The following is a 15,791-nucleotide window of genomic DNA, read 5'->3' as shown; positions in this document are numbered from 1 at the left end:
AAATATGGACTCTTGTCAGTACTGAGCTTTGGCACTTGCATGGCCCCATCCTGTTTGCCAAAGTCAAAACATGACACCACTTGGACATAGTGGTTGGTGTCAAACTAGGCCCTGAGAGAGCAGGTTCAATCCCCACTTGGCCACAAAACTCCCCGGCTGACTTTGGGCCGGTAAATACCTCTCAGCCTAATCTACCTCACAGGGTTGTTGTGAAATAGAGAGGCAGTGGACCATGTACATCTCATTGTGCTCCCTTTTTTATTAAAGGTTTGGGATATAAAAGTGTTCTAACCTAATCTAACTGCAAAGGAACCAGGTACAGATTCTGCTGCCACACAAATCAGCAAGGTGTCCAACCAGATAGATGCAACAACAAATGTTTAAGAAAAAAGAAAGGGATCTGTTGAAGCAGTTGTGTGCATGCACCTGTGTGCGCCTCTATGTGCAGGACCAGCCTTTTAATTAGGCCAAGGGAGGTGACCACCACAAGCAGCAGTGCCGCTTGCCAATCCTCTTAAACTCCATGGTTGTTTCCCTGCGATGGAGAACACATCTGTATCCGCTACACGTCCTCCCCTGCTGCCCTCAGGTAAAGTGAAGAACACTGACTATCCCATCACCAATCCAGTCAGCTTTCTGTATGGGGAATGAGGAGAGGCTGCCAGGCAGCAAAATGTGTTGGGTTGTGTGTGTGACACAGTTTGGAAGAGGGACAGAACAGTGATCAGAGGTACAAGCGTTTAGTGTACATTTTTGTTGGTGTGTGAGACGGATTGTAGGGAGTACACCAATAAGAGATCACAAGTTGTAGTGTGAACTAACAGGCTCTGTGTGATGAAGGAGCTGGAGAAATCAGAGACTCCATTTGATAGGTAGCCAAGATGCCCCTTGTGCTCCTTCCCCAAACCCAGAACCCCCACCTCCTTACACCCAATAGTACAGAGTTCTGGACAGGACTTAGGAGACCACTAGATATAGGGCTTGACACATGGTTTGGTGTGAACCTTGGCACCATCTGCCACCCTACCACCAGCATGGAGTAGGAGCCCCTGCCTTCACATTGGTGGTAGCAGGTAGGTGCAATTTCAGCAACAGCAGCAAACCCTCTTCCTGGGCCCTGTCACTGTAAGCCGGCCCCAATGTCTCCGGCACTCAATGTAGTGCTCTTCCATCGAGCGTGATGTTAGGTTGTGGCCTCAGAGGCATTGTGAGATAAAACAGCAGGCACCAGCCACCATCACCCAAGTACAAGAATGGAGAGGAGCACATGTTTGCCTGTTGGGTTGGCAGCATGCGTAGGCAGTGGACTCTTCTAAAGGCTTTGGGGGAGGGTTCAGCAATTGCCCCACAGTGTTGACCTTTGACCCTAGGCCTGACTGCAGACAATTGTGTATTGAAGCTACTCCAGATGTGGTCACCTGCCAGAGGCTGAGAGATCCAGAGATATGAAAACCCATTGTGTGGCTGAAAACTATCCTCCTCAACATGCACCTAATCCCAGAAAACAATAGTTTGGTTACTTAGCAATGAGGGGTATTCCATCCACATTTAGCAGCACAGCCATAGTGACTTCATTTCCTGACCATATGTTTGGCAGAACACTTAAGAGTAATCAGCCCTTCTCCACCAGGGAACTGTAATTCTACTGCTCTCTCTCTCTCTCTCTCTTACAGGGGACAGGAAATACTCTCAGTTACAATTCCCAGGATTAACAGCAGCGAGATTGACAATTGCATCAGTATCAAACTGATACAGAGGCTGAAAAGTCAAAATGGGGGAGCTCTGGTCCTACAGATATTACTGGACTGCAACTCCCCTTCATCCCTTGACCATCTGGAGGGCTGCAGGTTCCCCATCCCTGGCGAGTGGCCTTTGCTCCCCTGGGTGAAACTTTCTAGTGAAAGGTCTTGAGTCTCACCTCTCCCTTTGCTTGTGGCATCTGAATGTGGAGAATGTGCAACCCACATTCCAGAACATGCTGGGCTGGCCGTTTCTGTGGTGACTTCATGGCAGGAATGCTGTTCAGAACAGGAAACTGGGCGGCACCCAGAATGCCTCTCCAAGACTTTGGCACGGGCCTTTGTTTGCACTGCTAAAGAAGGAGCGTTTTTTGTGCTTCTGTGTTTCTGAATGGCGCAACAGCTCCCACCAACCTCTTGGGAAACCCACACCCATAAAGCATTCCAGGCATGCCAGCAGCCTCATGCTTTTGAGAATGGGGAGTGAAAGGCAGGGCAGGAACATATCCAGGCCATACCCCCCCCCCCAGAGCAGACCAGGGTCGGGGAAGCTGTGATTCTCCAGGTGTGGTTGGACTCCAACGCCCATCAGCCCCAGACACCATGGCCAATAATCAGGGATGAAGGGAGTTGTAGTCCAGCAACAGCTGGGGGCCACAGGACCTTCACCTCCCCCCTAGAACATCACCCCATTTTTCAGCATGAATCCCCATTCCCTAGGATTCAACAGGGAGAGAATAGGACATAAAATATTCTGAAGCCACCAAATTCTCTCACCACAGATGGCAGGATCAGCTCAAGATCTTTGAACTCCCGAGGAATATCCCTTGGACATTCCATTCCTGAAACAGCAACAAAAGGGGAAAAGAGCAATAAGAGACTGTGCTATTCTTGAATGGTCACCACCACATTCTACTCGATGCCCTTGCTATTCTGGCCTTAGTAGCTATATATTGAGTCAGACTATTGGCCCATCAAGCCAAGTATTGTCTACACTGACTGGCAGTGGCTGTCCAGAATTTCAGCCAGGGGTGTCTCCCAGCCGGATTTGGGAGGTGCCAGGGATCAAACCTGGGGTCTGCTGTTTCACTTTTCTTCCTAGGAATCCCTTCAGAAACTGGTATTGCTCTCTCCCTGGGAACTAGGGGTGGGGAACTTGGGACTACTGGTTGGCTATGTCCACAGAATGGGAGATGGCAGGATCCCCAAGGATGTGCTCTACAGGGAGCTGGCTTCAGGCACCAGACTCATTGGCAGACCAACTCTGCGTGACAAAGATGGCTGCAAACGTGACATGAAGGTTGGCAACATCAACCCCGCCATGTGGGAATCCCTTGCAGATGACCACAGTGCCTGGAGAGAGACAGACAGGTAACCAGAAGATGAATGGCTGCTGGGAGGAGTGCAGAGGGAAGAAACATCTACAGCAGCACAACTGGACACCTTCATCTGCTCCAGCTGCAACAAAGTATATCCCTCCTGCATCAGTCTCCACAGCCGCAGCAGATGCTGCAACTTTCCAACAGTCTGACTTCATCCCCAAAAGTGCACTCCTCAATTGTCTCCCAAGACAGACGAATGGCAACAACAGTAAGTACTGCTGGACTACAACTCTCATTCTCCCTGACCATTGGGCATGCTGACTGCGTAAGATGGGGACTGGAGTTTAATGACATCTGGAGGGCCACATGTTAGTCATCCCTGCAATGAACAGAACCTCTGGAGACAAACAGAGGCAAATGGGGAGAGGAGGTCCCCAGCAGGAAGCAAGTTCCAGACTCCCCTCTGGATCCAGGCCTCACATCACTTTTCCTCATAATAGAAGTGAGCACCTTTAAGCACATATATTTAAAAGCATGCTTGTTGTAATGTGAACCTTGGTCCTGAGCATGTGCTGGAAAGTGTCATGTTCCAAGTGGAAGATGCAGCCTCAAGGCTCACCCTGGCCCTCCCTCGAGTGCTCCAGTGGATAGATAATGGAGAGCCATCTTCAAACTTTAATGCAACCATGGATTTGCCACAGTTACATGAGGTGTAGCATAGCATTGCCCTGTGGAAGAGCTTTCAGAAAATGTGACAAGCTGACTAGGGAAGGCTGTAGATCCCTGCCACAGGAGGATTTTGAGCTCCTGCACATGAAAGTATGAGAATGGCTACTGGGCAGTGACACCTTTCCTTACATTGGTAACCGCAGGAGATGGCAGGTCTTGTATCCCCATCACAAGCCTGAGATAAAATGGCTAATCTGGTCATCTTTCATTCTGTCACACCATGCAGAAGGGAGAAGGGCCACCATATGGCGGGAAAGCAAGCAAGCTTTTTGTGAAACCGGCATAGCATACAAGCCAGCAGCAAGAGGCTGACTGATGTTTGACTCCCTCTTTGGGAAGATCTAGGTGTCACCTTGAAAGAGAAAAGCTTTGTGATAAGGAAGCTGAACAGCAAAGAAGGGGAAGGGGCCGAGTTGAAGCTCAGCATTTTGGGTTGAGCTGAGAGTGAGTTAGTGCCCGCCTGCCTCTTAGGGAGAGAGGAGACGGCGGACTGGGGTATAAATGACTAGAAAGAGGAAATAACTTTTTATAATAGCTGACTCTTGATTTTCTTTTCTTTTCTTTTTACTATTTATGTCACTTACTAATATGTTAAAAAAACAGAACTTGAAGAACACCCAGGCCTATTTTGTTCAGGTATGCTCTTTACAGAGCATATTCTTACATGAGTAAGGTTTCTACAGCTTTTGGGAATCTGAGTCCTTTGCTTTATTATAAGATCCTCTCAAGTTCTAGCATAAAGGTTTTTCTACCCCCATAGGCGGTCTAAGTTCTGCCTTCCCATGTGACTATACCTAGACCACATGGCCTGGGCACAACTACGTAACAAGTGAGCCCACATATGAGAAAGGAGATTGTGATAGCACACAACACAGGAAGGATCTGAACTTATTTGAACCCCCAGTGCAGTCTGAACACGCCGTGTACTGTTAACCAGGCTGAACAGCCCAGCATCTTGCAGACAAAACACACAGGCAGAGAGAGAGAAGTGGGGTGGAATGGGTGGTCCTACTCTAAACAGGTTACAAGGAGACAGCTTCAACTGTTGTGTCTGCTTCTCTTCAAACCATCTCTAAGCAGATACTAAAGTGCTTAACATTTGCTTATGTGCAAGTACCATCTCCTGCACATAAGTGCAGTGTGAAAGCGTGCCTCAGGTTAAGAACGGTTTCAGGCTAAGAATGGACCTCCGGAACGAATTAAGTTCGTAAGCAGAGGTACCACTGTAAGAGACTCTTGTACTGTGTGCAACTGCTGAGGGGAGGGTGACATGCTGTTATAAAACCTTAAAATGGAGCTGCAGAGTGAAAAGAGGCTCCTTTCTCCAATCCCCTTCATGCCGGCACAAGCAAGTACATTATACATACATACATACATACATACATACATACATACATACATACAACATATATATTATATTTCATATAGAGATCTGGCTGATTATTTTATAGAAGCTTTACAGAGAGTCAGTATTCAAAGCTGCATCCATGCCACCCCAGTACCTAGTGCTTCAGTGACACCCCTAATCTTTCCTCTTCCATCTCTACATTGACACAGGACAGTTGGCAGCTGTGGCAAGAAAGAGGTGCTAGAGACCCAGAAGGGAATAACAAGGCTTAGCTACCCTGCAAGCAGCAAGAGCCACTTGGGTTTGGCTTCCACTACCCATGGGCAGGGGTGGGCAGGGGCAGCACCACTGCATTCCATGGAGTGCCCCAAACAGACCCTCTGCGGGCACAGCTTGGCAGAGAGGAATTTTCGGCTATTCCTGCAAATCATCCCTCCGGAAGATGCTTAGTGCCCAATGTGCCCAAGCTTGTGCTATGAAGACATTTGCCCTTCTAAGAAATAGGCCAGAAGCTGAAAATGCCATTTCCCTAGAGGGGCTCCCTGCCTGTTCCCTAGATCCCCGAGCCCTTCTGGCTTCCTCTTCCCTGCATGTCTCAGCAGGCAGAATCCTGGCTGGCTGGGATTGTGCATGAAGCGAAAGGTCTGATAGGCAATCGAAAAAGACCCAGGGACGCCTCTGGAAGTCACACGGACTAGATGTTGGGAAGAAGCCTCCAGGGTGGTGGAAACACCAGCTTCCTTCTTGCTCGTTCTCCTGCATGCCAATGGCGCAGTTTAGGACTGGGAGTAGACGGCTGTGACCGGGCTGCCCCCTGCTGCCCCCTGGTAGCGCTGGCGGGCATGCTTCTCACAGTACATCTCTTCGCCAACCCAGAAGTGGCCCCGCATCTTCAGGTTGAGGCCGCAGTCGGTGCAGATGTAGCAGGAGGGGTGGCGGTAGCGGTTGTCTTGGATTCTCACTGCCTGGGTCCTGCAGGAGACACAACCGAGGGTGCAGTCAGTGAAACATGACTCAGAGGGGAGTACAGATATGACTGGCACCTGATGCAAACTCTGGAATCTGGTGCCCCATTAAAATTTAATGTTAGCATGTTTAGAGCAAAGTTTCTAGCCCTCAGGCTTGTGGAGAAAGTATTGAGAGCATGGGGCAGTGCCAGGAGCACGGGTTGTGTCCAACTACATCCTACTCAAAGTAGGTGCATCAAAATTAATGGATCTAAGCTAGGTATGTCTTAATTTCAATGGGTCTAGCATGGGACACAACCCAGTAGATTTAGTTATTTTGTCATATTAGCCACAACACAATTTACATATAGACACACAAGCATGTGTTATTTTGTGCAATAGTCTCCCCCAACATACACTGCCAAACGAAAGACTGCCACCATAATTTATCATCATCATTTATTATCTTGGTTCAGCCCCCTTCCCCTTTAAACAAATGACTAGGGCAAAATCTCTCTCAGCACTGTGTCCATTCCAGGGAGCCTCCAGCATCCCCGCCCCCCTGCTCATGGAGGGCCCATTTGGTTATCCTGGGCAGAATCAGGCAGGTAGGGAGATATTTTGGTTCATGGAATCAGTAGAAGCTTTCCATTTCCTTGCCTTAGGTACACGCAGTGCCACAACCGAGCTTTTTCTGTGTCTCTTTTCAACCCAACAGAAGAACACTTTTCTTCTTGCTTCTACGCTGTCCCAAGATGAGAACCAAAGTTTGTTGCACCTTAAAAATGAGTTACACCTTCATTTCTCTCCAATATATAAAATTGTAAGGAGTTGGCATGCTAGCACTCTTGTGTGCATGTGCAGCCAGCCGTGAGTGACAGCTCTCCCTTCCTATTGTTCTCCCCTGTAGGTGTGAAGGGAGGGAGCAGCTTGGTTGGGCAGGTGTGTGAGTGAGAGGAAGCCAGCGAGCTCAGGAGAGCCTGCCATCGCAGCCGAGGGGAAGCCTGGAAAGTCTGAGGGTGTGTGATGATGCACACATGCAGAACTTTGCCTGTGAAGGAACAGCTTTGGTAGGCATGTGGCTGAGTGAGAGTGGCAGCCTTGAGGGGAGCTTGGGCCCCTGCTGAGGGCTAGGCAGACAGCAATGCCTTTCCCTTCATATATGTGAAGGGGCACAAGTGCACGGCTGACTCACCTATGAGGCAAGGTGAGGCAACTGCTTCAGATGGCAGGAGACACAGTGACAGCAGATCCATCCTCCAAGGAATGCACTGCCCACTGCTGCTGCGGCAGTGGCAGCAACATCTGTGACACACTCCTTAGAGGCCAGATCCCCCCCCCCGCAGCCCCCTCATGCCCCCTCTACAGCAGCCGCTGGGTGAAGAGAAGGCCCTGCTGGTCTGCTCCCAACCTTGTTCCCAGTATAGATCTTTATTCTCGCCTTGTTCCTGATGTAGATCTTCCTCTCTGGTGGGGGAACCATTTTGAGGTTTGCCTCAGGTGCCAAAGTGGACTGAGGCAGCCCTGTGTGTGCAAAGGGGGCTGCAGAATAGAAGCTAGATGGGGGTGCAAGAGAGAAAGATGGAGAGAAGTATTAAGTTGTCTGTACATGTGTGCATGGGTGTGAGAGAAAGCGGGTATGAATGTGTGTCTGTGAGGGAAAGACTTCTTTTATGTGGGAGGGAGGGAGGGAGGGAGGGAGGGAGGGAGGGAGGGAGGGACGGTGTACCACATCAGGTTCCTTGAGTTGGAGTACCAACTTAGATCAAAGTTAGACCTTAGTACCAAGCGGTGTCCCATCTATGGAATGCCCTCCCCTTGGAAGTATGACTGGTGCTGACACTTTTGCCAGGTAAAGACCTACCTGTTTCCCCAAACTTTTGTGGGGTGCAAGTATGTATCTGCCACTGCAATTAAGAGCCACAGGTGGTGCCATTTCAAGGAGGGCGTCATTATTGATTTTTTAATAGATGTGATATGTTTTTGCTTGCTCTTTAATTGTCTTTAGGATTTGCTTTACTATTTACCTGGGATTACATGATGAAGGACAAACTATAAATATCTTGACTAAGTAAATAAACCTTTGGAAATGTAATCAAGCACCCTAACCATTTGGCCTCCTCAGCGCAATGGATGGAGTGTTTGCTTTGGGTCTGGTTCAGCCACAAAAACTTATTCAGCAACATGGGACCTGCCACTCTCTCTCAGTCCAACCATCTCAGGTGGTTGTTTCAAGGAGAAAATGTGGGAATGTGCTGCCCTGAATTTAGAGGGAGACTGGGGGATACAAATGTAATCAGTAATGAAAAGCAAAGGTAGTAGGAGCCATATTTGCCCATATATTTGCATATATAATGGCATATATTTTTGTTACTGAAAAAATTCTATGGCATTTCCACTGCAGTAAACAAAAAATTCCCAGTAGAGTGTTTTCTCTGTGGCAGAACCTAAATTGTAGAATTTCCTCTCCACAGAGATGTGTTTTGCTTCAACATTGCATAGCTCCCACTGTATGCTGAAGACACTCCTTTTCACACTGGGCTAAGAATCATGGAATCCTAGAGTTGGAAGAGACCACAAGGGCCATCGAGTCCAACCCCCTGCCAAGCAGGAAACACCATCAGAGCACTCCTGACATACGGTTGTCAAGCCTCTGCTTAAAGACCTCCAAAGAAGGAGACTCCACCACACTCCTTGGCAGCAAATTCCACTGTCGAACAGCTCTTACTGTCAGGAAGTTCTTCCTAATGTTTAGGTGGAATCTTCTTTCTTGTAGTTTGGATCCATTGCTCCGTGTCCGCTTCTCTGGAGCAGCAGAAAACAACCTTTCTCCCTCCTCTATGTGACATCCTTTTATATATTGGAACATGGCTATCATATCACCCCTTAACCTCCTCTTCTCCAGGCTAAACATGCCCAGCTCCCTTAGCCGTTCCTCATAAGGCATCGTTTCCAGGCCTTTGACCATTTTGGTTGCCCTCCTCTGGACACGTTCCAGTTTGTCCGTGTCCTCCTTGAACTGTGGTGCCCAGAACTGGACACAGTACTCCAGGTGGGGTCTGACCAGAGCAGAATACAGTGGCACTATTACTTCCCTTGATCTAGATGCTATACTCCTATTGATGCAGCCCAGAATTGCATTGGCTTTTTTAGCTGCCGCGTCACACTGTTGGCTCATGTCAAGTTTGTGGTCAACCAAGACTCCTAGATCCTTTTCACATGTACTGCTCTCAAGCCAGGTGTCACCCATCTTGTATTTGTGCCTCTCATTTTTTTTGCCCAAGTGCAATACTTTACATTTCTCCCTGTTAAAATTCATCTTGTTTGTTTTGGCCCAGTTCTCTAATCTGTCAAGGTCATTTTGAAGTGTGATCCTGTCCTCTGGGGTGTTAGCCACCCCTCCCAGTTTGGTGTCATCTGCAAATTTGATCAGGATGCCCTTGAGTCCATCATCCAAGTCGTTGATAAAGATGTTGAATAAGACCGGGCCCAAGACAGAACCCTGTGGCACCCAATACATACCGTATTTTTCGCTCTATAACACGCACCTGACCATAACACGCACATCGTTTTTAGAGGAGGAAAACAAGGGAAAAAACATTCTGAATGAAACAGTGGATGTATCATTTTTGGGCTTCATGCTGTGGCCACAGACATGTGATCTGATGGTGAATTTGGGGTGACCCAATGCAAAAATCCTGAGAATTCCTGTGGATCCATGCTTTGTAACCACGTTTTTGCACCACTGCAGCCCCAGGCAACAGTGGGTGCGTGTTTTTTTGTTGCAGGCTGTAGCCATGGACATGCTATGTGATCTGATGGTGAATTTGGGGTGACCCAATGCAAAGATCCTGAGAATCCCTGTGGATCCATGCTTTGTAACCACGTTTTTGCACCACTGCAGCCCCAGGCAACAGTGGGTGCGTGATTTTTTTGGTGCAGGCTGTAGCCATGGACATACTATGTGATCTGATGGTGAATTTGGGGTGACCCAATGCAAAGATCCTGAGAATCCCTGTGGATCCATGCTTTGTAACCACGTTTTTGCACCACTGCAGCCCCAGGCAACAGTGGGTACGTGATTTTTTTGTTGCAGGCTGTAGCCATGAAGATGCTATGTGATCTGATGGTGAATTTGGGGTGACCCAATGCAAAGATCCTGAGGATCCATGCGGATCTATGCTTTGTAACCACATTTTAAGTGGGGAGCGAAGGAAAAACAAAGAAGGGACATGAGAGGGGTGTGCAGAGAAGCAGCTGGCTAAGAATGCAGGAGAGGGATTTAACGGGAGGGAGGAAAGAAAGGCAAAAGTTTCCCCCCACCCAAGCCAGCCATCTCTCTCTCTCTCTCTCTCTCTCTCTCTCTCTCTCTCTCTCTCTCTCTCTCCCCCTCCCTCCCTCCCTCCCCCCCTCTCTCTCCCTCCCCCCTCTCTCTCCCTCCCCCTCCCCCCTCTCTCTCCCTCCCCCCCTCCCTCTCCCCCAGCAGCACAGAGAGGAATTCCCCTCTGCTTGCCTGGAGGGGAGGGGCTTTCCCTGCTCTTTGTTCCGTTTCAGCAAACACAGCAACGAAACAGAGGAGGGTGGGCAGTAAGACCCTGAGGCAGAATGCAGGAAAGCAGCCACTTCCTCTTTTCAGGTTTCGCTTCTCCGTGCAGCGCCGCGATTTGATTTTTTGCCTGATTTTTGCCTGATTTTTCGGCTCCAGGGACCACACATTCGCTCTATAACACGCACAGACATTTCCCCTTCCTTTTTAGGAGAAAAAATCTGCGTGTTATAGAGGGAAAAATACGGTATATTTTGGGATCCACTCTATTCTTCTGATTATTATCTTCTGATTGTAAAATGATTTAACCACTTTCAGTATTGTATTTTTATATTGCTATAATCTACCCTGGGACCATACAGTGAATAGCAGGTAAAAAATTTCCTCATCATCAATGCCATAATAGTGTACACATAAGTAACCCCATAGCTTTTTGGCAATTTCCCTACTCTTCAGCCACCAAGTTCATTTCAAATGGCCACAGTGAACGTTCACAGGCTCCAAATTGCAGTTCTGGCCTCTGCCCAGAAGATGGCAATGCATAACTGGTCCCCCACTGTGGTTATAATACCATGGAAGTGTATGTAGAGTGGCAAAGGTCTCCTCGGATTCAGCTACATTCCTCACAATAATACGTTTTGAATGCATTATAAACATCCAACACCAGATGGTGCCAGAGAGCAAAAATGAGTTTATATGGATTTTTACATAGGCTCCCCCCCTTTTGCTGTAATGATTTAATTTCTGACTTATTTATAGTGTTTTTAACCTGTGTCTAGATCCAGCCCCGCTCTGCTTATGGCCAACAGCCCATCTCTTATCCCTCCAGAACAGCACCAGGCACCCCTTCCACAGCAGCATCCCGTCCGAGGGAGAGAAACACTCACGTGATGCTGCTGCCACACTTCTCACACACATGCAGCTTCTGGGCGCCGGCGGCCATGGAACTGCTGACCGGCTTCTGTGTGCTGGGAGACAGCGGGCTGGGAAAGTGAGTCACGGAGCCCCCTGCCAAAGCAACCAAGAGGGCACATCAGGATTCAGAGGCAGGCTGGCAACAGATTATAAATAATGTGCAGCCCTGTGTGCATCTCCTCAGAGCGTTAGTGTGTTTCATGAACCTTCTTTCCAGGTAAGTGTGTATAGGATTGCAGACTTAATCTAATGAAGCAAAATACCCCTCAGTATTAATTGCCTTTTAAAAAGCATTAAAGCCAGATACATTGTAAACTAATAAAGCCATAGATAATCTACTAATGGTCAGAAGGAAAATGCAATATTTAATGTTTTCTTTATTTCCCTTCATAACAGTACCAAAACAGACTCTATCACAAACAATTCATTCACAGAGTAAGGGATTAATGTTTGCCATCAACAAGTTGTGGGCAGAAGGTCTCAGGTTCAAGCCCAGGTCAGGCTGGGAGAAACCTCTGTTTGAGATCCTGGAAGGCCACGTCCAGTCAGTATAGATAACACTACAGCTAGATGGACCAAGAATGTTACTCAGCATTAGGCAGCTTCCTAGGTTTCTAATTTTTAGTTGATTAACCTGCTAATTCAAAGTTGCAGTCCTGTACAGAAAACTTGGGCCACCTGTCTCTTGGTCTTTGGCTTCAACTACAAAAGTATTCTCATGGACTCACACACAACCTCAGCATTTACCGGCGCCTCAGATGAAAAAAAGCAGAGTTTCAAGCAAACAGTGTGGGACAAGAAGACAGACCAAACCAGAAACATTAGGAAGTATTTCACACCACATTTTATGGTGGTGGCTGCATTTTGCCTGCTACTCCCAAGTCCAAAGAAACACAATTTTCCTGCTTTCCTTCCCAGCGACCTCGACCCTCACCTTTTTCATCCAACTCCAGAGCTACTTGGAGCAAGCGGAAGGTGCTGGATTGCCGCGGCAGAGCCCTGGTTTCACGATTTTCTTGCATCATTTTGTAGACCTCCGAGTCCCCTTCCAAATGGCGCATGGCTGGCTCTGTATCCAGACTGGAAAGAGAGAGAGAGAGAGAGAAAAGAAATGCAGCCAGTCTGTCCTTGAAGAGGAAAAATACCTCAGGCTTTTTATATCCCAGGAGGACAGGACAAACCAGTCTTCCATCACCAACATAATTCTGCCAAGCTTTCAGGAAGAGGTGGGACCAGGAGAGATCCAGAAAGAGGCACACCTGAACACTGTTTCAGAACAACAGGGGCTCAGTAGAAGGATGCAGGATTCCAGAGGGTTTGCTGTGAGCAGGCGCAAGGAGAGAAATGGGAGCCTTTTCTTCTTTCTTCTATCCCATTTTGCCACCTGAGGCGAAAGGGGAGGGTGCTGCCCCACCCCCACCCCTGCCCTCACCAATGCCTTGCTTGCTGCACCCCCCCCCCAGCCACAGGAGAAGTGAGGAAAAGTGGTGGTAGTGGCAGAATGGTAGAGCTGGAAGGGACCTCAAGGGTCATCTAGTCCAACCCCTGCAATGCAGAAATGGTGAGATGGAATGTCACATGAACTCCGCAGGGTGTTGCCGGAAGCTGCTGCCGCTTCTCCTAACTTCTCTGGTTGTGGCGGGAGGGGCGGGTGGTGCCTGTAGGGGCTCTGCCCCTCGAGATTCCATTGCCCGAGGCAGCTGCCTCAGTCCACCTCCTGGATGCACTGGCCCTGGCTCCAGGTAAGCCAGGACTTCAGAAAACGGAAATGGTCCCTTCACTGACTCAGAGAAGCATCCCAGCCCCTCCTCATTTCGAGTCCTGGCTGTGGAGTTGCCCTGCCAGCCCCTCTCCTAGGACCCCTTCGCCACCCTGGTGCCCTCCAGATATTTTGGATCACAATTCCCATCAGCCCCAGCCAGCTCACCAAAGCAGCTCCCCTGCGAGTGAAGGTGTTCTCCTGACCCCAAGCCCTTTGAAGTCTTCTCAGACAAACATACCTCCGGGAAAGGGAGCAGAGAGCAACAGCAGCAGGAAATGTCCCACCCTGGGAAGGAGGCTCCACCTGCTGTTTCCAGGCAGGTATACTGACCCTCAAGGGCTCAGTGTTTTAGCAGGAACTGAATTCTGCTCCCCCTCACCTCCAGAGAGATTTCCTTTCCTGCTTGCCTGTCTCCAGACCTGATCAGGCTCACTCTCCTGAGAGTGCAGGTAGAACACACCCTGCCTGACACACCTGCCCAGCCTCTAGACTTGTCAGCAGCGTCAAATTAACCCTCACCTGCCCAGCCTCACTGCAGGAGAACATAAAAACATAGGGGAGACTGCTGAATCAGGCAAGTGCTCCATCTATCTCCAGCATCCTGCCAGCGAGATGCTTGTGGGAAGGCCCCCAAGCAGGTTCTGAGCACAAGAACCACCCTCTCCCCTCCTGGATTCCCCAGGAACCGGTATTCTGAAGCAGGGCTGCCTCCAACCATGAAGGCAGAGCTGCTGACAGCCTTATCCTCCACGGAATTGTCTAATCCTCTTTTAAAGGCGTCTGCTTTGGTGGCTATCGCTGCCTCCTGTGGGAGCCTGTGCTGCAAGAAGCACTTTCTTTTATCTGTCCTGAACGTGAATGTCTGCAACTTCTAGTGTTATGAGAAAGGAGACAAAAAGTTCTCTCTCCACCTTCTGCAGGCAACACACAACGGTATAAGCCTCTGTCATAACTCCTTCTTTCTAAGGCTTTCCCTGAAGAGCAAAGTAGGCCAACACCCTCCTTCCAGGAAAACGAGAGATAAGCTGTGTATACATCACCTGCTTAAAATTCAGCAAGGTCCTTCTTTTTCACTGCATTTCAAACCACATTTGCATATTGTGTGTACATTGGCACAGTTTGATGTGTATGTTAATCTCCCACTATATGTTCATACCAGTGGGCTGAGATATCTTTACCCTGTAAGCAGTTCTCAATTAAGATCAAAGCAGGTTCGGGGGGAAACACATCAAAGTGTAGCATTTCACATGAAAGGTCAGGACAGATGTGCCTTGTGGCCAATGTGTGTTTTCGTGGCTTCCTCAACCAGCAGTGGGAAGGGTCTGCATGCAGAGTCAACAGGGGTATATACAAAGCCATCTGCCTCTGGTCTCCACCTAAGGAAATAGCCTGGGAACAATAGTGAGGGTCTATGGGGGTATTTGTAGAATTCGTATTCTAGGCAGAGAAAGCAGAAACCACCCTAAAGTTCTGGCTGAGTTTGCTGCTTGGTGACCCAGGGAGAGACTCTGGCTGTGTTCACACACTTGTTTACTGTGCATTCGCTGCATAATGTGAACACTTCCTAGAACTGCATCAAAGTGGTTTGCCTGGTTGTTGTTGTTTTTTTTGGGGGGGAGCATTTTGGCTCCCCCCCCCCAAAGTAGGTGACGTGACTTCAGGGAGGTTTGGGACTGAAATGTTTGCCCCAATTCTCAGGTTGCCATTGCAATTTTTTCCAGATGGAGCCTGGGACATTGAGGTGGGGGGCGAGTTCCTGCTCAGAAGAATCCAACCGCTCACCCCACTCCTTTGGCTCGGAGGGTGTTTTATGCGAGGACAACAAAGTCCTTTCTACCCCTGTCCCAGATCAGAGAGCAATTTTATTTTGAGAACCTTTTGCAGGCTGCTTGGAGAACTTCTGAGGCTACAGAAATAAAAGAAGCAGCAAACAAACAACAAAGCAGGGCCCTTGGTCACTCTACTCTACAGCTGCTTGGTGGTGAAGACAGAGGGATGCGCATTGGCAGTGGCACTGCCCTTGAACTCTGACCCCCACCCACTCCTGTCTGCCAACACCACAGAAGCCCATAGAAGTGAAGAACCAATGTACATAGCTGTCAACTTTTCACTTTTCTTGTGAGGAATCCCATTCGGAATAAGGGAATTTCCCTTAAAAAAGGGAAAACGTTGACGTCTATGGGGCCTGAAAGGCAGGAATCACTCTACCCTAGTGCAAACGAGGTTTCTGTGTTTTGAGAAGTTCCTGCTCTGCTAGCTCTCCCTATACTGAATGCATGGACCCTGGCACCTGGAAGCACTCTTACGTGTCATTTTGCTCTGGCAGCTTCTCAGCAATTTTCGGAAATAGATGCTTCCAGAGAATCCATTTACAGTGGTACCTCAGGTTACAGACGCTTCAGGTTACAGACTCAGCTAACCCAGAAATAGTACCTGGGGTTAAGAACTTTGCTTCAGGATGAGAACAGAAATCGTGCTCCAGC

General features: G+C 48.7%; 1 protein-coding gene across 3 annotated transcripts in view; it reads right to left on the bottom strand.

Moving 5' to 3' along the window:
• Nucleotides 1-5,185: 5,185 nt before the first annotated feature.
• The window catches only part of PDLIM2 (PDZ and LIM domain 2), a 61,295-nt gene continuing 50,689 nt past the window's right edge, over nt 5,186-15,791 (bottom strand). For all 3 annotated transcript variants that reach the window (XM_081843940.1, XM_081843942.1, XM_081843941.1), the window contains exons 8-10: nt 12,481-12,626; nt 11,519-11,639; nt 5,186-6,110 (exon numbers count right to left, since the gene is read on the bottom strand). In XM_081843940.1, the coding sequence (XP_081700066.1) occupies nt 5,915-6,110; nt 11,519-11,639; nt 12,481-12,626 (463 nt within the window). In that variant the 3' untranslated portion in view covers nt 5,186-5,914. The remainder of the gene's footprint in view (nt 6,111-11,518; nt 11,640-12,480; nt 12,627-15,791) is intronic.

Source organism: Podarcis erhardii (assembly GCF_964252035.2).
Source record: "Podarcis erhardii genome assembly, chromosome: 16".
Taxonomy (NCBI): Eukaryota; Metazoa; Chordata; class Lepidosauria; order Squamata; family Lacertidae; genus Podarcis; species Podarcis erhardii.
Note: the sequence above shows the minus strand (reverse complement) of the source record. Positions and strands in the feature narration are given on the sequence as shown.